Below are 21,057 nucleotides of genomic sequence, written 5' to 3'. Positions count from 1 at the left end.
CAATCTAAAGAGGGGATTTAAAATAATGCAATGACTTTCAATTGCTTTAAGTCGCGATCAGCAAGAATTGCATCGATAAACTGTGAATCTTGAAATGTTTCATTTAAAAAAATCTCACAAGATCAGTCTCAGAAAGTCAGTTTGACATTGTTTATTAAACATCAAACTTGTGCTGTGTACTTTTCTGAGAGAGAGAGAGAAAGAGAGATACAATTTCACAGAAAATGTTCATCAAAACATGATTTAGCTTCATGTAACATTTTCTCTTCTGCTATAGAAATATATCTAGCCGTTGCACAAGCAGATATAGCCTACCAAATTAGATTTTAAATGACATAAAACAGTACCTATCAGATTCAGTGACATCTGATTAAAAAAATAGAGAGATTAGAGGAGAGTGTCACTTTAAATACATTAAATGTCAGTGATCAGTTAAGGTCACATCATGGGAAGTTCAACAGCCAACACACACACAAAGAGCAAATGAAAAGGTGGCCATTTGATTTCCATACACATTTCACATTCATATTTATCGCTTAAAACAAACAAAGATTCAGTTCAAACTCAGACTAATGTGTTTTTATTCAAGTTTTAATCTGTAGTACATCTACAGTAATGTGACCAGTGTTCAAGCACATAAATATGTTTAGGAGATTTTGGCTAAACCAGAAATCTGTACATCAGTCATCCCATAAAGTCTAAGCAGATAAAAAGAGAAAATAGATATGAGTATGTATTGCTTAATAACAACCCCAGAAAGCAGATCACTGGAACCTGTCAAGCATACACTATATGATTAAACACACAAAAACGGGATAATATAATCACACATTTAATCCCAGCAGCCCGGCCACACATGTAAAGCGAAGACACATAATCTGTATTGCGGTGAGTGGACTTTCATGAACAGTGGAATTGCTCAGGCCTCCTTGCGTTTTATGATCAGAGGACCAACGTTGTCTCCCGTTTCCTGATTGTGTTTCGCATGTGCGCCATCACAGTATGGAAACTGTAAGAAGAGACCAGAGAAAACAATTTCATTACAGATGTGTTACGACAAGTTTGATGTCACTGAATCTCACTGCTCATGAGACCAAAATGTGACCATCACCACTAGGCTTGTTGCGTTGGTCTGTTAGGCCGTACACCGATTACATTACTTGGCCACTGCGGCACCGTCCCCAATGTCGTTTTGCCTTTCTATTAAAAATACAAACCAGTTGGACAACGGACGCTACAATCATAAACTGAAAGCGAGATATCCGATAAGACGATGGCGGAGGATTTGGTGCGCAACAGTACTGAGCTTCATTGACAAATCTCTTATCTTGTAAAATGTGCAATCAGAACCGCTGTTCCCCATCAAAGTCCCTTTAAGGCAAGTCATATCACTCAGCAGCCATTTTGAAACACCAGTTATTTCAGTCATACAAGTGCAGCTCCTGTCTCTTTAAATGGGGAAACATAAAAATCTCAAAAACTGTTCACCAAGCTTAATTAAATTTCATCTGACAACAACGGTCTCATAAATGTTGTTTCTTAAGCTCATATAACATTTTAAAAAGCTTATTTTTCAGGCTAGACTGGCCAATGCGCATGTGCAGTCATAAGTATGCGTCTCAAAACACTGATGCTTCATCCGAAATCCAATACTTCCCTACTATATAGTATGCGAAAAACGGTACGTCAAAAAAGTAGTATGTCCGAATACATAGTATTTGATAAACAGTAGGCAAAAAGTCCCAGGATGACCTACCACTTCTGACGAGATTCTGAAGTCACTTTACTGATTCTGGACACTTTACTATCCCAATGAGAGAGGATTTGTGAATGGAGGTGAAGCAACTAGGGGTGTAACAATATATCGGAATACAAAAATGCAACAATATGTATCGTGGATAGTGACAATATTTATTGTGTATAGTTCACCCAAAATAACAATTACTATGTGAGAAAAAAAAGTCAAGTTTTCAGTTTTAGTGTCAGTACTACATTAAACTACTATATATAATGTTGAATATGAAGGACACCAATTTTATTTGTGAATGAATAATGTATCGTAAATAAATAAATGTTCTTCCTTCAAATACAGGTTGCATAAGTCAGGACAATCCTATGTTAAATTCCCATAGAGGCAGGTAGATTTTTATTTTTAAAGTCCAGTTATTTCATGGATCCAGGATTCTATGCATCCTATGCAAGGGATGAAGTTCCCTTGGCCTTTGGAATTAAAAAAGCCCCACATCATCACATACCCTTCACCATACCTAGCCATCCATTTTTACCATCAGAATTCAGGAGGACTAGAGATTGTAATTGGTGTAATTTCCATAAGATTATCTCTCAATGCAAATCAAACCAGCTATTAGGCTAACTGAAATAAAACCATGCCAATCTCTAGTATGGTGAAGGTATGGGATGATGTGGGGCTTTTTTATTTCCAAAGGCCATGGGAACTTTATCAGGATGCATAGTATTCTGGATCAATGAAACAACTGGCCTTTAAAAATAAAAATCTGCCTGCATCTATGGGAATTTAACATAGGGGTGTACTGACTTTTGCAACCTGTATTTTAAGGAAGAACATTTATTTATTTACGATACATTAATAATTCACAAAGAAAATTGGTGTCCTTAAAGGTTGGATTTTTCCTCATTTATTTAATTGAGGCATTAAGATCAATTTCCAAAAGATGATTTTTTATTCCTCTTTTTAGTCAACTTTAGCATGGGTGTGTTCACTTATGCACTGTAATTAGCCTCATGGAATTTCAGAATTTAAGATTCAGGTGACTGACAAAAACAGAATTCAGCAACCTAGTACTCATAAATAAAGACAATGACAGTTTGCAAGTGACCTGTTGAAGGTGCAGGTTAATGGCAGTTGGACCCGCCCCCGGATGATCGAAATGGGAATGCTAACAGACAGGTTCAAGATAACCCCCTCCTTGAATCAATCACACCCAGATGTACATGTATTACATACATACTAAACATGTCTCCTGATTTCATGAAAGTTGGTTTCAGATGGCATCTGCAAGAGTCTTTTTCGCTTTCTTCGCCTCCTTCGCCATTGGCTTTTGGCTTGCTTAGTTAGGAACATTTAATTTTATATTTAACAATATTATTACAACATTATTTTCCTGTTATCTCTGTAAAGCTGCTTTGAAACAATCTGTATTGAAAAAAGCGCTATATAAATAAAGGTGACTTGACATTTAATTTCAGTTTCTCCAGGAGGAACTTACTTTGGGAAATGGACAGAACATCAACACTCACATTTCTGATTCTACTGTTTCTCTATTTTGACAGTCAATGGTTCAAAGTTGTCAAAAGTTTTAGGTTCTTTCTCACCTTTTTGGATCTCCAGCACCGACAGTACACGGCTTTGTCGCCCAGGTCCTCAATGTCAAACGCATGCACCACTTTGGGGTTGTCTTTTTGCAGATCAAGGTTCACTTTAGGTTTCACACATTTGGTTTTGTTGAAAAATGTTTGGTAGATGAGGATTCCCACTGCTGCAGCTCCAAACGTCACAGACACTGCAGTGATGATCTCAGCTAGAGGAGGACAGAATTCAGAGATCTTACCATACAGACATTCTACTGCGATTATATATATGCTTGCATAAGATGAAAGAATAATAATAATAAAGTTACAAATATGTCCAAATACTTAAAAAATATATAATTAATAAATTTCTACTTACATTAATCTTATAAAATTGAGGCAATAAATAAAGATTTCCACAGATTCTACAAGCCTTTTAATATTAATATTGTTACTTAAACTTACATAAAATTGTTACTAAGATTGTACGTTGTTCTGTGACTCCAATAACATCACAATGACACATCTACTGTTTGAAACATTAAACGTTGAATCTGTATTAAATAAATAGTCAAAGTAACCATATCCATGTTAGTCAAATTGAAACAATATTTTATTTATAGAAACCTGATACGAACAGAGTTTATTAAATTCTATGTAAACAGCGAGCAAAAGCAAACACAGATAACGTTACAGATACATCCAGAGACGCTCATTTAAACAACTTCATGAAACGTGTTTGTAAATCACATCTTGATCATTTCCGTTTATTCCATTAGTTTATTTACTGCTAACGTAAATTTCGACCATAAATATACACACACAGTTTGAGCAAAATAGCACATTTCTACAACACTTCTACAAAACACCTTTATATAACATCTTCAATAAGATCTTTAAGTTAACGTTACCTTTATGGGAGGAGATTGACGCGCTCATGTTTAATTATTACTGTTTGTATTATTGTTTGCTCATAATTTAAAGATCTTCAAGCGTCCTCAAGGCCAAGTGGAGAGTTCAATCTGCTTAACTGAGCGCTGTATTTACGCAAAATGCGAGTTACTGCGCATAAGTAGGACTTTTACTTTGACATCCCCTTCAGTTCGAGCATGTGTGCGGAGAAGCGTGAAATAAGAGTGATCATCACACACCAAAAAGAGTCCTCAGTCCAAAAGAAAAGTATCTGTGATTTTAATGTGTAATAATAAGTGTAATACAATATGTATTACTTAGTGATTTAATTACTAAATTTCTAGCACGTTTTCTTTCGTTTTCAATATAAAATAAGCCAAGTTCTGAAAAAGACAGAAAGTATACATACACTATTTATAAGATCATATTTATGGTTAAACCATTTATTATAAAATAATCTTAATAATACATTACACTTTACAAAGAAACAAAATACAAGTATGATGTTTGATGGTGTGTAACGTTACTGCATTTGAAAGAGAAGGAATAATTGCATTATGTAGGATTTCGAGAATTCACAATATCCTAAATCATGGTCCAAATTAATACAATCGAGAGATTTATTAGGATCAGAGGATTACAATAGTATAAAGGGAGATATATATATATTAGAAAATACTCTTATTTTGAAGTTGTGTAGCAGGAAGTTATACGCTCTACTACCGAGATCACGTTGACAATCACACACGTGTGTGCGCAGCAATATGGATCTCTCCAAGTGGTGTGATCTAAAGTCCGAACCGAGTTTAAAGAATTTGACAGAGGCAGGGTTCGGTGTGCCGAAAGACAAACAGCACGTCCCCGTGCAGGAGCTGGTAAAGGCGCACATTGAGTCATTTGATCAGGCAGTTACTGATGGATTATCTCGGGTTGTGGAGGTGAGGTGCAGACACATGCTCATACTCATGCATACCTAGTCTCTATAGACAGTGACATGCAAGTGCTGGCTATACAGGTAAATATGTTTGTGTTTAGGCCATTCCTCCTTTGGAGTTCTTGTACAAGGGAAACAGAGTCAGTCTGTCTTTTGTGGAGGCCATCATTCACACGCCAGCGGTTCCTAAAGGAGGAATCAGCCGAGATCTGCGGATGTTTCCTGCCGAGTGCAGAGGCAGGCGCTGTACATACAGGGGAAAGCTAGTGGTAAGCATGAGGATTGATTATGAGTTATTATTGTGAATTGATTGTCATATTGGCAGAACAACTGCTGTTTTGCTATTGTGTGTGTGTGAGACAATTTCGTGTCACAACAATATATCTCAATGCAACAATATATATTGTGTATAGTATATTCAAATTAGTTTTCAGAGTTTTAGTGTCAGTACTACATTAAACTACTATATACAATGTTGAATATAATGTATAATAATGACAAATGTTTTATGTTGTCAGTAAAAAGTGGCCTACATTATTTTAAATCTATCTAGTGAGTGACAGAGTGCAAGCATATTCGTCTAAAATAATTCTGTATTTGCAGCTTCTGAATCATGAATATTTTTATTCTGTTGTCACCATTGTCCTGTGCATGTTGTTACCAGCATCAAGTCCAAACCTATTAATTTACACCCACAATCTAATATCATATAGTGTTTTAATGAAAAGTAAAAAAAAATTAACCTTTTATCATATGTCTTGGAGTATCGCAATAATATCATTCAGTATGATCAGTATCTTGATATGTATCGAATCGTGACATGAGGGTATCGATACACCCCTAATATATAGTTGTTTTTTTTTAAGAATCTTGGCCACTTTTTTCTCTAATAAAATTTATTTTAAAAAAGGAAAAATAGTCTTTGGTTGCTTTGTGTTTGTTAGTGTTTGTTCTAAAATGTTAAAATCACTTTAAGGTATCACCTTTAAATGAGAATATTAAATGGCTCTGCAAAAAAGAAATTGCAGATAAACTTTAAAGTAGCACCACAGATGTAATATAGACTTAGACTACATATCTTACACTGTCTATAAGGACGCTGCAGTTCTGCAGCAGATAATTTTCCCATACCTGGCAAGAGTGCCAAAATTATATGATAATGAATGTCCTAAATAAATGTTTTTGATTTTGAATAAAAATAGAACATTTCTGGTTGTATATTGTCTGTGGAGTCACAATGGAGTCATGTGACAAATGTCACAGACAAATGATCACAAATCTAGACTTGGAGGCTTTCATCGTGATGGTTTCAACGTCTGGGGATATTTGAGAAATATTGTGATGTGACGTGAATGCCAAATATGGTAACCCATTCTGTGAATTTGTCCTGTCTGTGTATATTAGTTATCAGTGTAACACCACAGTATCTAAAAAAGTGTGACACATAAAATTGTCAGAAATTTTGCACAATTTATGAAATGGAGAATCAACTCACCATGAACTCATTTAAGCGATCACCACCTGCAATGACCTTTACAGTACAATGCATGAAGTAGTCCAAATACAATTCCCCTTCTCTTGGGTATCATTCATTACTGTCACACCAAAGATCCCAAACAGCAACATAGTGTCGGCCCACATCTGGTACTTGTGGAATCCACATGTTAATGACACAAGTTTTTCTTAAAATATAACAAATCTAAATCACAATATAATAATAATTTCTCCTAAACTCGATTAAATATGCATTAAAAAACCAAACTTTTAACAGTGGGCATATAGTTTTCACCCTACAGAATAAATTGTTTTTTAAAGTTTATTTTCCCTTTTGCAAATTAGGGGAACCATTTGTCACCGCAATTGAAGAACCAACCCTCTACAATGCGACTAAATTTTCATGCTAAATCATTAGTGTTTGAGTTAGACACTAAGTGCGGTATAAGTTTAGCACAGATGTATTTTCACTCACCTTGAACACTAAGTGCTTGAGAATTTTGCTCTCCGTCAAGCACACTATTTAAATTCAACTCAATGGATGCGCAGAGTATTCGACGTACCATAAACTCCGGTGTGAATTACAGCGCTCGCTGTCGCTTAGCTGTTTCTCACACGCATGTGTGCGAGAGAGTATGTGGCTTTGACATTATTCAACCCACTACACATACCATGGTAAAAAGGGCACCTCTTTTTTTTACATTTAAGATGCATTCATATTTGATATGTTCTGAAAGTACTTCTTTACATCAGTAAATCAAGCATTTCTTTATTATGGAAACTTTAGTTATTAGAACTAAGATGTGGTAACCATTATGAATGAAAATGTATGAATGCGTATTTGTCATTTTAACAGAACTTAGGCCTGGGTGTGGTGCTTGAGACATTGTTGGTCAGTGTTTGTGTAGAAAAAAAAATACAATAATACTGATAAGATAATACTACTGCTACTAATTCTACTACTAATAACAGTATAAAATGCATAAGGATTGATGAGCTGCTGGGTTAATGAATATTAATCACTTTATCTGCATTCATCCTCATTTGCTGAAATTTAAACAGGGACAGTAATAGGCGAGCACTAGCCAATGAGATGGACGTTTGCGCATTAGTTCCGCCCACTACAAGAGAAACCGGCAGTGGATTCTGCTCATTCTTAAAGACTGAATAATTCCGAATGAACTTTGAAAACATTTTTGACAGGAAAATACATCAGAGAATATAATTTACATGTAGTGCGTCACTACTACGTGGTAATCATAGTAACTAAATCCATGTCATGATGGGGTTTAGCATCACAACGGCTTGTTGGACCGTTAAAAAATCCTGGAAATCCTGTAGAACTCCTTAAGTGTTTCCCATTTTGTGTGCCTTACACATCGGACGTTCAGCCAATCGTTATTTCTAAGGCTGAGACTAGTTGGGTCACTGCTTGATATCCAGTCTGGGTCCTGGAGCCAAGCCAGTTGACGACCACTGATGTCAGTGTTTTGTGTTTTCACAGGCTGACGTGAGCTGGTCTATTGATGGTGTTCCCAAAGGAATCATCAAACAGTCTTTGGGACAGGTGCCGATCATGGTCAAATCGAAACTCTGCAACCTTCATGGTCTCTCACCCAAGGAACTCATCAAGCATCACGAGGAAGCTGAGGTATAAATCACAAGTCACAGAACTGCATGTAGCGCCACCATCATGTTGTCTTTTGGATAAAATGACACTTACTCTTGTTTTACCGGTAGGAAATGGGTGGTTATTTTGTGGTGAATGGCATAGAGAAGGTGATTCGTCTTCTGATCATGCCGAGGAGGAACTATCCCATCGCTATATCAAGACCAAAGTTTAAGAGCAGAGGACAGGGCTACACTCAGTATGGTGAGTGCTGCATCTTTTCCGGAATGAATGATTGAAATAGGATTTATTAAATACACAGATTGACTTCAGTATTAACTGTGTGCAGGTCTTTCAATGCACTGTGTAAAGGACGAACACACAGCCATTAATATGAATCTACACTACCTGGAAAATGGAACAGTGATGGTGAATTTCATTTACCAGAAAGAGCTGTTCTTTCTTCCCTTGGGCTTTGCGCTGAAGGTAAAATATTTTTGTTTAATTTTTTTTTAGAAACTGTCAAAATCATCCTAAAGGTGTTTCTTTTGTTATAATGACCAGTTGAAATTACCCTACTTATTACCACGTTTATTTTAGTATTATATGACCCCATTTCACAGACAGGGCTTAGATCATTAAGCCAGGATAAGGCCTTAGGTAAATTAGGGTATTTAAGTAGCTTTTATAAACGTGCCTTAAAAAAAAAACATTACTGGTGTGTCTATTGAGACAAAACAATGGCCTTGACCTTGATATATTTTAAGATGCATCAATGAGGGCTTGAATTTTGGCGCGGGATTGTGGTTATTGAGCAACATTTTACTCATTCTCGCTGGTTTTCCCACACAAAAATTAATCAACTAGCTTGTTTGTTGAATATGCAAATTAATCCAAAAAGATTATTAGATTAATTTAGTAATGTTTTGCGTTCTGTTCTTGTTTACTTGTCTTTTTTGTAAATTATATTCAAGGATGAAGTCAAGCGTTCTTGTGCTGTGTGTAAACCCATACACATCAAAATTACCCCATTGTAAAAACACAAATACATAGTGTGCATACAATTAGGTAAAACAAATGTTACTACCCCATCAAATGAAAATAAAAATTTATTTTTATATTTTAAGGTTTTATTTTAATTTTAAAGTCCCGCTGTGGTGAAAATCAAGTTTTTGATGTTGTTTATGTCTATGTGGTGTTTTTTAATAGGGCTTAACACAAACCATGTACAAATTCAATAAGTCAACACCATTGCTGAGTATTTTCTCCTTAAAACTCCAGTGAACCAAGACAGTCTCAAAAACACGGTTTGAAACCGGTGTTCCTGATGTCACAAGCTACCTTGTAACCAATCAAGTCAATGAGTGGATCTCTGAGCCGGCGTGAGTGAGTGGAGGCGAGGCTAATTTACATATTCATATAACCGCATTTACTAAATGTTTCAAGGGTTTAGTTACATTCAAGCTATTTTAAGGCATGACAAATTTTTTTCAAGGAAAAAACACTTAAATATGTCATTTTGGTGATCAAAGATGAGTTAGTTTTAATAAGGGATAAAACTATGGACTACAGGGGGACTTTAAATTTTTATCATTATAATTCTACTTGTGTCATTTTTATAAATATATTTTAATTTCAGATTTATTAATTTAGTTCTTCACCTTAAACTTATTTCAGTTAGTTGCCACATTTCTAATTCATGTTTATTTTTTCATCTAAAATTATCTTTCAGCTTAATTTCAATAACCAAAAATGATTTGTAATAGTTTAATAACAACACCGCTTATTACACAACAACTTTCCAAATAAATAAACTCAATCAATATATCCTGCATCCTAATGTTTAAGTTGTTTTATTATGTGAGAAGTTGTCGGTGGCCTGGGACAATGGACAGTTACATTTTGAGCACGCACAATTACTTCAGACGATGCAGCAGTCATGTGATGTCACACTCTGCAGCATATTTAAATGATAATAATTCCAAGAATGCAAAATTCCTAAAATAATATATTCCACAGTTGTACAAAGTTTGTACGCCATGATGTACCGATCTTCTGTTGGTCATGTCTACTCTTTATGTGATACAAATTTGCAGTTCAAAACTTGAACTTTGAAACGCTGCAACAAAAAAAACAACGTTTTCTTCATATTTGCATGCATATAAATGTCAGTCACTGGAACAAAAAGTACAGTTGTTCTGCTGCTTTACAATGTTTAGAAGTCATTATACAAACATATTTGTCCAGTTCGACTGACCAATCAGAATCAGTTTTTTAATAATTAGGTACTGGTGCAGGTGCATAATCACTTTTGAATTTAATGTTTCAAATGCCTTTCCTTTCACCCCAAAAGGCTCTAGTGGATTTCTCAGATTACCAGATCTACCAGGAGCTGATTAAAGGTCGAGAGGAGAACTCTTTCTTTAAGAGCTGTATCTCAGAAATTCTGCGTATGGTCATGGACCAGGGCTGCACAACTAAAGCCAAGGTGCTCAGTTACCTGGGCGAGCGTTTCCGGGTCAAACTCGACCTCCCAGAGTGGTTCACTCATGAGCAGTGTGCTCAGTTCCTGTTAGAGTAAGTCCTAGGTGTTACAGAACCTACACTGGTTTTTTGTTGTTTTTTGCCATTTTGTTGATGTACAGTGCTGATCAGAATTATTTTCCCCCTTGGTAAATATGATCAAAGATGGCTGTAAAAAAAAAAAAAAAAAAATTTTTTTTTTTAAAAGGTCCTGGACATGTTGTTCAGATACATGGTATCATGGATTCGATCAAATACCAACAGATAAAAAAATCAAAACCTGACAACCTCTGCTAGAAATTTTATAATGGGCCGTGTTTGTGTTTTCCAACAGGACAGTGATCCAAAAACAAACATCAAAATCAAAACAAAAATGGGTCACTGAGCACAAAACCAAGGACCTGCTGCAATGGCCATCCCAGTCCCAGACCTGAACCCTATAGACCAGTGGTTCCCAAACTGTGGTCCGCGGACCACTAGTGGTCCGTGAGGGTACTGCAGGTGGTCCGTGGAAAGGCAAAATAAAATATAAAATAATATTTTTTACCTTCATTTTACCAGGAATCCCCATAAAAAAAATAAAAAGTAACAAGAATATGGGCCTATATTGATATAAAATTTAAATTAAATTGTCAGGTTATTGTGTGATTACTAAAATAGGCTAGTGGTGCTCGGCCGTGACGTTCAAGTTCAGTGCCGTTATAACCACAACATGGATCGGTGGATAGCAACGTTCTCTGAAGAGGCAAATAGATTTGCCATTATATAAAATATTTGTCTGATTATAATTTCACCAACAGTAATTCTGGATTGCCTCCACGAAACAAGTAAAAAGGAAATAAGCAAATCAGAACACTACACGCCAAAGCAGCAGTATGCGCGCAAGCGTGAAACGCTAGTGTTTCTTCTTGCTGCGTATCTTTTACTGGGGTCTCCAACACGTCGCTCGATTGGAGGTAGCTCGTCAAGGGTCCGTTCACATATCGTGTCTTTTGCGCTCTCAAGTTCATTATTTCATGTAGGCGCGCGGCAAGTGCGCTCATAATTGAAGTGACGCAGTCATTTTTTTAGGCGCAGCGAGATGAAAACACCTCAACTTTTCATAATGCTGCAAACGCACCGCAGTTCATGTGACAAGAACAAACAAATCAGCTTAATCCTTTCCGTAAACATTGAAAGCTCAGTCAATGAAGAATGCAAGAATGCACGTGCACCCAAACACTACGGGTGTTTTTCTCTTCTCCGTAAATAAATCTTGTAGCAGAGCTACAGCAAGCGTTTTTCGGTGGTGGAAATCTATTAGCTACTAAGCACATCTAAGTTGTGGAGAGCGCGCATAGCAACGACAGACGGCACGGGAAAATCGGACCGAATTTTACTATTAGCTAATAATAAAAGATAAGCTAATGTGCATAGATGTAAATGTCAAGTAATTTATCTTTTTTTGACTCATTCTTTTTATAAAAATGATTTAAAGGCTGAAATATGTGAGGTTTATCTTTTTATAAAACCTTTTTTGTTAAAACTTTATTTGAATTTCACTTTACTATATGTGCCTATAGGAGTGACAGGGGTTGGCGGCAAAGTATCTGGATATTTGCCACGGGGCGAGGGCTTCGATTAGCTCTCTCTTTTTTGACCATACATGTTTGCATCCCTGAAATGAACCTGATTATGCCCTCGGGCGCTTGAGTAAATAAATTAAATAAGTGGCAGCCGTTGTGTGCAGTAAACTTTCTTTTAACAAGCTGTTGTACTGATGTGATGACCAGTTATAGTTTTGATGTTAGTAAGCCTATTTAGAGGTGCGGATTAATTCAGGAAGGACTCTGTGTAGATATATTTTATTCTGTGTATTATGAGGTGGTCCGTGAAAATTCTTGATTACAAGTAGTGGTCCACACACACAAAAAGTTTGAAAACCCCTGCTATAGAACATGCGTGGGCTGAACTAATCAGGCATTATAGAAGAAAACTCAGAGCTGTTATCTTGGAAAAAGGAGGTTGCAAAAAAGTATTTAATAAAAGGGGGCAAATAAATGTTTTTCTCCAAAATACGTTGGGAACAATTATTTCATAATGTGAAATAATTGTTTCACATTTATTTTTAATTCACATTTATTAATAATTGCCCCCCCCCCCCCCCAATTTCAACTCTTTTACTTCTATAAAAGGTTAGATTTTTTTTTTTATATAAAATATCAAAACGATTAACAATGCAGATATATTTTTTACAGCCATCTTTGGTTATATTTACCAAGGGGGCAAATAATTCTGACCAGCACTGTATATGGGTTGGATGATTGTTAAATATAATTTTTTACTTTAATAATATCAGCTAATGTAGATGTTTTTTTATGTGAGATTTGTTAGAAGTAGAGCTGCATGATATGGCGAAAAATAATAATTGCATTTCAATATTTATACACATCAACACATTTTATCAAATGTGGCATTTTACAGTGTTATTCTTCTGTTTGCAGTGAATGTCTGTGTATTCACCTAAAGTCAAATGTGGAGAAGTTCTACGTGTTGTGCATGATGACACGGAAGCTCTTCAGTTTTGCCAAACAGGAGTGTATGGAGGAGAACCCTGACAGTCTGATGTTCCAGGAAGTTCTCACACCAGGCCAGCTCTACCTCATGTTCATGAAAGTAAGATCACCTTTATCATCTGTTCACATGTCTTTCTTGCACACTCATGTCAATGCTCCTTTCATAAACGCTACCATTCAAATGTTTGGGCTTGGTGAGATTTTTAAAATGCTTTTGACTATGCTCAAGGTTGCATTTATTTGAGCAAGAGATATTGTTACAATTTAAAATAACTATTTTAAAATAACATTTATTCATGTAATGGCAAAGCTGAATTTTCTTCGTCAGTCTTCAGTGTCACTTGATCCTTCTGAAATCAGTCTAATACACTGATTTGGTGCTCAAGAAACATTTATTATAATCAATGTTAAAAACAGTTGTGATGTGTAATATTTTTGTGGAAACTGATGCATTTTTTCCAGGATTCATTTTTGTATAGAAAGTTTGAAAGAACAGCATTTATTTCAAATAGAAACTTGTTGTAACATTATAAATGTGACATTCTAACGCTGACTCCGCATGTTCAGTCGGCAGAAACGTCTCCATTGCCGTCTGTCATGTGGTGTGAAATTTGCCTTTACTGAATAAAAGCCTATACACCATAAGTGCAAAAAAAAAAATTTGCTAAATGCAGCACATTACAAAAAACAATTACCAAAGATGTTCTGAATGTTCCTTAGGAGAAAATGGCAGGCTGGCTGGTGTCGTTTAAAAGGGTCTTGGAAAAGAAAAGTGAAAGGCTGGGAGAGCTGACCACAAATGGTTTAACCAAAATCTTCAACATGGCTACAGATCTCACCAATGCCTTTGAATATATGTTAGCCACAGGAAACCTCCAGTCCAGGACGGGTATGAAACTGCTATTGTAACTTGCCACATTAATACAGAATGAAGTCACAGAACTGATGTGCGGTCACAGGCTTTCCATGTGCATCAATTGATAGCATTTGTCTTTTTAACCCCAGGTCTGGGCATGCTGCAGAACAGCGGACTGTGTGTCGTGGCGGATAAGCTGAACTACATCCGTTACCTGTCTCATTTTCGCTGCGTGCACAGAGGAGCCGCCTTCGCTAAGATGAGGACCACAAGTGTGCGGAAGCTGCTGCCAGAGTCTTGGGGTTTCCTGTGTCCGGTACACACTCCTGACGGAGAACCATGTGGCCTCATGAACCACCTGACAGCCCAATGTGAGATTGTGGCACAGGTGCATCCCACAACCACCCTGCCTGCCCTGCTCTGCTCTCTGGGTAAATAACATCTTATCATTGTTAAACAAGATCATCAGTTGGCTCTACCAAAATGCCAATAATTAGGGCTGGTGGGCTGCATGGTTAGTCGAAATAAAACCAAAATCTCAATATAGTTGGTGCAATTATCAATTTGCAAAGACTGTGATTTAATTAAATAAATAAATGTGCTGCATGTTTCAGAGTGAAGCGTGGCATTGTTTTTACAAGCGAGCAGCTCACAATCCAGTATCTTAAGTGTCTCAGAGTGGCTCTGTTCACAGTACATGCGTAAAACACAATATCTGCATCTCCTCTGAGTTTTGGTCATGCATGACACAACATGGAACACAACATGTACCAACCATCTTCACAAAGAACTTCTAAACTTTGTCAACAAAGAGAAGCTTTAGGGTCTCCCTGCACTTCGCACAAAAAAAAAAAAAACTGAACATAAATAAAGACCATAATTATTGTATTGTAATTTTAGTTACAATTCAGTACTACAAAATAAAAATTTTCTTAATTTTTTTACAGTAAATTATTTCTTATTTTGTCTGTTTTTATTTAGTAAGATAGTTAGATAAGGATCATTGTAAAAAACTAAATTGTATATATATACACATACATATACATGCATACATACATTTGTGTGTAATTATTTAGCATGCACAACAAACCTGGAGCTTTAAAAAAAAGCATTTCAAGCGCAATTCCAATATTTAAACTATTACATTGTTTTCCCCAAATCGTGCAGCCCTACCTATAATATCCTGCGAAGACTTCAGATGATGCAAACTCTGAATCAACATGTACCAATGCTACATTTTTCTAAATGTCATTTTCATTTGTTAAAAAACAAGTATTCATTACTTCAATGAGCAATGAGCTTAAATTATTACATTGTTTAAATTAATACATTTTTAGCTAACTGTGATTTTTGTATATGTAAATTTCTGAAATAAATAACTTAGACAGTCACCTCTGAAAACAGATCACTCTAAATTGTAATGTGGACTAATGTATTTTCTGTAAAGCTGCTTTGAAACGGTGTGTATTGTGAAAAGCGCTATATAAATAAATGTGAAGTGAATTGAATATCCAATTCAATAGGATATTAATTGTCTATTCACTTAACTTTTTGTATCTATCACCAGGTGTGACTGCTGTTGACGGTAGCCCCAGTCAGCCTTATTCAGACTGTTATCCTGTGATACTGGACGGGGCCATGATTGGCTGGGTGGAAAAAGAAGTGGCGCCCTCAGTCATCGATTCTCTCCGCAGATTTAAGGTGGGAAATGATTTAGTTTATTTATGTGGTTTTCTTATCCTTGATCAAGTTATGTTGAGGGTTTTAGCATATCAATTTGAATGTGGGTGTCATCTGCAGGTGCTGAGAGAGAAAAAAGTGCCACCCTGGACTGAGATTATTCTGGTTCCTCAGACGGGTAAAGCCAGTTTGTACCCAGGCCTCCATCTGTTCACCACACCCTGTCGCATGGTGCGGCCTGTCCGAAACCTTGGCCTGGGCAAACAGGAGCTTATTGGCACCTTTGAACAGGTGAGAAATTTGTTGTAGAAAAGTTGTTGAAACTCCTGATAATTAGTGAAAACCTATTTGGTTGGCTTGAAAACCTGCAGAAGTCATATATATTTCCTTTGTACATTTCTGATTTATTTTTTGTTTACTTGGCACATACCTTCAGCCTGTTCTGATCTAGCATGTCCTAGCAATGACCCCAAATAAATTAAAATTTGTGCTTGAATGTTTAAATTGATAAGGCTTAAAAACGTGCCAATGATAAACTTTCATGATGCCCAATCAGGACAGTGACAGTTCTGTCAACTCTTGGCTATTGGGCAGTCCTTATTATCAAGACCTGCATTTAGATTTAGCGTGTAAGCCTATTTCTTTTTCTCACAGTGAGTGTGCGAGAAAGCGACAGAGGGCGCTCTCAAACAAGCAAAGTAAAGCTCAGCAGGCAATGGAACTTATATCTGCGCTAAACTTATTTTTTGCCTCTAACTCAAACACAGATCACTGAAATCATGCAATTTACTAGCCATTAGCTAATTAAATAAACTTTTTAGTCATCCAGCATGAAATTTGGTCACCTGTGCAAGTGACTTGCTCGCATTGTAAAGAGATGTTGTAGTTCTTTCCCTCACTAAAGCAGTTAAGTACACAGTCTTTAACCTTTGTCTTTTCGTCTAATTTTGAATTACTTTTTTGCTTCAAATCAACGTTTGTAATGGTGTGATTTACCTCGTAGCTGGTTGGTTTGTTTTTTTGATGATAACTCTAACAAAGACTCTTTTGAAATCGCCATGGGAAAAATACTTCTGGAACCAAAGCCACTGAAAAAAAAGTGGGCTGGCAGTGTTCATCACTCATTTCTGTTATCAGGCGTACCTGAATGTGGGCATCTTTGAGGAAGAGTTGGAGGAGGGAGTAACCACACATCAAGAGCTGTTTCCTCACAGCATGTTGAGCGTTGTTGCAGAATTCATCCCTTACTCTGATCACAACCAGAGCCCAAGAAACATGTACCAGTGCCAGATGAGTAAGACTTCCTCACTTCATTTAACTACTTTCTGTCATAACATGTCTACAAATATCATAAAACAAATGAACTTTGAGCTGCAACTTACTTGACACAATCCTGTCTTAGGTAAACAGACCATGGGCTTCCCACTGCATGCGTACCAGGAACGATCCGACAATAAACTGTACCGTCTGCAGACCCCCCAGAGTCCTCTGGTCAGACCCGCGATGTACGACCACTACAACATGGACAATTACCCTATTGGCACAAACGCAATAGTGGCTGTCATTTCTTACTCTGGCTACGATATGGAAGATGCTATGGTAAGCATAGTTTCCCATTAGTACATTGCGAAACGTTCTTTTGCATTTGTTAATATTGTTCATCCTTTTTAACTTTCTCCAGATAGTCAATAAGTCCTCATGGGAGCGTGGCTTTGCTCATGGTTTTGTTTATAAGACTGATGTCATAGATCTGAACAAAAAGGTCAAAGGTGAAGACAGCATTGTGTTTGGAGTAAAGCCAGGTGACACCGAAGTACTGGGCAAACTGGATGCAGATGGATTGCCATTTATTGGCTCCGTGCTGAAGTATGGAGACCCTTACTACAGCTACATCAATCTAAATACCGGCCAGAGTCGTGTGGTCTTTTTCAGGTAAGACATTACTTCAGTTACTTGCTTTAGTCAAATTGCCTTTTAAAGGACAAGTTCGGTATTTTACACTTAAAGCCCTGTTTTAAGGTCGTTTCTGATTAAATAGAACGGTTAAGATTGAAATTTGAACAAATGGTGCTGTCCCGAGAATTTTAGGTTTCTCTGTTAGCACCCCCCCACCTCCACAATGGCTACAAAACGTCCAGTCGCAGTATCGTAGGCTATGCTATCCAAACATTGGCAAAGGTGCATTATCGCCACCAACTGGGCTGGAGTGTCTATTATTCAAGCTCTCAACGAAAGAATGTCCGGTTGTGAGGCGTTTGGAAAAATAGGTCCACAGTTTTACAACGAATGGTAAAACACCTGTTGGAAAGCATCTTTTGCAGCGATTTTTGTGTGAGCATATCAGTGAACAACCCAGACCACTCGTGAGTTTCACGTCTTTGTAAAGTAAAGTTTAATGTGTTTTATGAATGATTCTTCCAGTGCCCCTATGAAACCATTGTGGAGGTGGTGTTGGCTAACACAGAAACCGAAAATTCTCGGGACAGCAGCATTTGTCCAAATTTCAATCTTAACCGTTCTATTTCATCAGAAACGATCCTAAAACAGGACTTTAAGTGTAAAATCCCGAACTTGTCCTTTAATGGATTCATCATAGTCATTAATTTTACTCTATTTCAGTGTTATTTTAATATTGTTTTTATACTATTAGTGTGTTTATTAATATTTTAAATATAGCATTTATACTTATTTACAGTTTTGGTTTTAGTCATTTTATTATGTGTTTCTGTCATATATATCTGTGTATATATATATATTTTTTTTTTTTTTTTTTTTGCTATAACTTATTTCAGTTTTAGTAATTTAGTACTTCAAATTAAAATTATTTTATATCAGTTAGTTGTCAAGGCAACCAAGTTTTCTGTATTATTATTTTTATTTTATTTCAGCTTTATTTCAATGAAAAATAAGGCTTAAAAGTTTAACAACAACAATTCTCTAATGTGATAGAAATACTATTAGTCGACAGTGCAAAACAAGTTCAATTATTAAAAAAAGATATTCACAAAAAAAACTACTTTCTAGTTTATTCTTCAGAAAAACTAATATTTTTGTTGCATTTATTTTTGTACGATTAACACTGCTTTACTGACATAGCCAAGTACTGCTCAAATTTTACTGAGGAAATGTTAAAAAACGTATTATATTATTATTGAATGTAAAATGTAGAATAATTATTAGCTATTCTAATTTTAAATGCTCTTTATCACTAGGCAAAAAGACAATGTACAAACTTCAATCTATTTATGGGATACATTGTATCATAATGTTTAGTGCCGATGTAAAGACTCCTGCAGATTTGTTTTCTCTTTTTTGGGGTCGTAGAATAAATTGTGAGAATATCTTGATCTTGTGTTTACCACTGACCTTAGTTCAGGCATTTAATCAAAAACCCATTAAAAAAACCTATTGACTTCAGGACAATGGGACCTGAAGTACTCCAATATTAACCTAATTTCTGGGTTTTGGCCTACAAAAATATGTCATCCCTGCAGCATTGATTTTTGAACACCTATTTCTCCTCAGGTACCAGGAGAGCAGCATAGTGGACAATATCAAGGTGTGCAGCAATGACACCGGCACTGGCCGTTTCAAGTACATTTGCATCACAAACCGCATTCCCAGGAACCCCACCATTGGTGACAAGTTCGCCAGCAGACACGGTCAGAAAGGAATCCTGAGCCGCCTGTGGCCCGCAGAGGACATGCCCTTCACTGAGAGCGGCATGAGTCCGGACATCCTGTTCAACCCTCACGGCTTCCCCTCCAGAATGACCATCGGGATGCTTATCGAGAGCATGGCTGGAAAATCCGCGTCCCTCCACGGCCTGTCTCACGACGCCACACCCTTCAAGTTCTCAGAGGAAAGCTCGGCTTTGGAGCACTTTGGCGAGATGCTGAAAGCCGCGGGATACAACTTCTACGGAACAGAGCGGCTCTACTCCGGCATCAGCGGCTTGGAGCTCGAGGCAGACATCTTCATCGGGGTGGTTTACTACCAGCGCTTGCGTCACATGGTCTCTGACAAGTTCCAGGTGAGAACTACGGGAGCGAGAGATAAAGTGACCAATCAGCCGCTGGGAGGGAGGAACGTGCAGGGAGGAATCCGGTTCGGAGAGATGGAACGGGACGCTTTGCTGGCTCACGGGACGTCGTTTCTGCTTCACGACCGGCTGTTTAACTGCTCAGATCGCTCTGTGGCGCAAGTTTGCATAGATTGCGGCAGCCTGCTCTCCCCACTTCTGGAAAAACCACCGCCTCATTGGTCATCTACACGGCATCGGAAAACATTCTGCTTGTTGTGCAATAAGAGCGAGTCTATTGAGACCGTATCCGTTCCTTATGTGTTCAGATACTTTTTAGCAGAGCTTGCAGCAATGAACATTAAAGTCAAATTAGAAATCAAGTAAAATTGTTGGACTGTATTCAGTTTCTTTGCATACGTGGGAAATAAAGTGCCTGACAGTATAATGTGAACAAAAAGGTAACATGCTTTATTTGCTTGAGTGTTTGTCTCATTTGTATAATGAAATATGTCTGTATCAGTTGTCATCAACAATATCTCCGTATCAATAGCAATTAGCACCAATGTCGACTGTTTTCATATCAATAGCAATTAGCAATATTATGACTGACATTGTGTTCATTTGGTTCTACAAAATCTTTTGTACTTTTGAGGAAGCACCAACCCACCCCCATTAATTGTTTGAAATTACTAATAATTATATTTAGTAACATTATTTCATTAAAAGTACCCTTTATTACAAAGAATGTCTGTAAATAATTTCACTGATTTAAGTCTTTCAAGCTTTAATTCCCCTTTGGGTTTGAAACTGATTCTGTCTCTTTTTGACCAATTCAATAAAAAAAACAATCACAACAGAGTAATTTGTTAGTAAAGCAGATTCAACTACATGGTTGCTCTGTATCCGTTGAGGTACGCAGTTGTGATAGAAATTCGTTATCATGGACTAATCTCCAATGTTTACTCCCAGAGGTAACAGAAAATGGGAGAAAAGATAAAGTTACTGGGGAGTGGTCTGAAAGAAGAAGAGGTAATATATCAGCATTATCTATAAATGGGATACAATGGATACAGCAGGTGATGTGAGCAGATAATAGGATTTGTGGAGAGCTGATCTCACTTCTCAATCGCCATATATGAC

At 36.9% G+C, this 21,057-nt stretch overlaps 2 protein-coding genes across 3 annotated transcripts; one reads left to right on the top strand and one right to left on the bottom strand.

Annotated features, from left to right (window-relative positions):
- Positions 1-136: 136 nt before the first annotated feature.
- On the bottom strand, positions 137-4,389 carry cisd1 (CDGSH iron sulfur domain 1). Its single transcript, XM_077236376.1, has 3 exons — positions 4,242-4,389; positions 3,355-3,560; positions 137-1,009 (listed from the first exon to the last, which is right to left on the bottom strand). The coding sequence occupies exons 1-3, from the start codon at positions 4,267-4,269 to the stop codon at positions 920-922; spliced, it is 324 nt and encodes a 107-aa protein (XP_077092491.1). The 5' UTR covers positions 4,270-4,389; the 3' UTR covers positions 137-919.
- Positions 4,390-4,928: 539 nt separating this feature from the next.
- polr1b (RNA polymerase I subunit B) lies at positions 4,929-20,659 on the top strand. 2 transcript variants are annotated; one of them, XM_077236374.1, is made up of 15 exons: positions 4,929-5,180; positions 5,278-5,445; positions 8,175-8,321; positions 8,411-8,543; positions 8,629-8,765; positions 10,633-10,856; positions 13,286-13,457; positions 14,078-14,246; positions 14,363-14,644; positions 15,781-15,914; positions 16,014-16,184; positions 17,031-17,187; positions 17,296-17,492; positions 17,575-17,825; positions 19,419-20,659. In XM_077236374.1, the coding sequence occupies exons 1-15, from the start codon at positions 5,007-5,009 to the stop codon at positions 20,299-20,301; spliced, it is 3,399 nt and encodes a 1,132-aa protein (XP_077092489.1). In that variant the 5' UTR covers positions 4,929-5,006; the 3' UTR covers positions 20,302-20,659. The 2 variants fall into 2 exon arrangements, with proteins under 2 accessions (XP_077092489.1, XP_077092488.1); XM_077236373.1 differs by having other exon boundaries at positions 15,781-16,184.
- The last annotated feature ends 398 nt before the right edge of the window (positions 20,660-21,057 follow it).

The sequence above is a fragment of the Siphateles boraxobius genome, unplaced genomic scaffold (assembly GCF_051911475.1).
Source record: "Siphateles boraxobius isolate OS27281-9 unplaced genomic scaffold, OSU_SipBor_1 20, whole genome shotgun sequence".
NCBI classification, from domain to species: domain Eukaryota; kingdom Metazoa; phylum Chordata; class Actinopteri; order Cypriniformes; family Leuciscidae; genus Siphateles; species Siphateles boraxobius.
Note: the sequence above shows the minus strand (reverse complement) of the source record. Positions and strands in the feature narration are given on the sequence as shown.

Coding starts and splice junctions, on each gene's coding strand:
- cisd1 (XM_077236376.1), bottom strand. CDS start 4,269: ATGAGCGCGTCAATCTCCTCCCATAAAG. Junction 3,561..4,241: donor GTCAATCTCCTCCCATAAAG/GTAACGTTAACT, acceptor GTCCTCCTCTAG/CTGAGATCATCACTGCAGTG. Junction 1,010..3,354: donor GGTGCTGGAGATCCAAAAAG/GTGAGAAAGAAC, acceptor CTCTTCTTACAG/TTTCCATACTGTGATGGCGC.
- polr1b (XM_077236373.1), top strand. CDS start 5,007: ATGGATCTCTCCAAGTGGTGTGATCTAAAGTCCGAACCGAGTTTAAAG. Junction 17,493..17,574: donor ACGATATGGAAGATGCTATG/GTAAGCATAGTT, acceptor AACTTTCTCCAG/ATAGTCAATAAGTCCTCATG. Junction 17,826..19,418: donor AGTCGTGTGGTCTTTTTCAG/GTAAGACATTAC, acceptor ATTTCTCCTCAG/GTACCAGGAGAGCAGCATAG.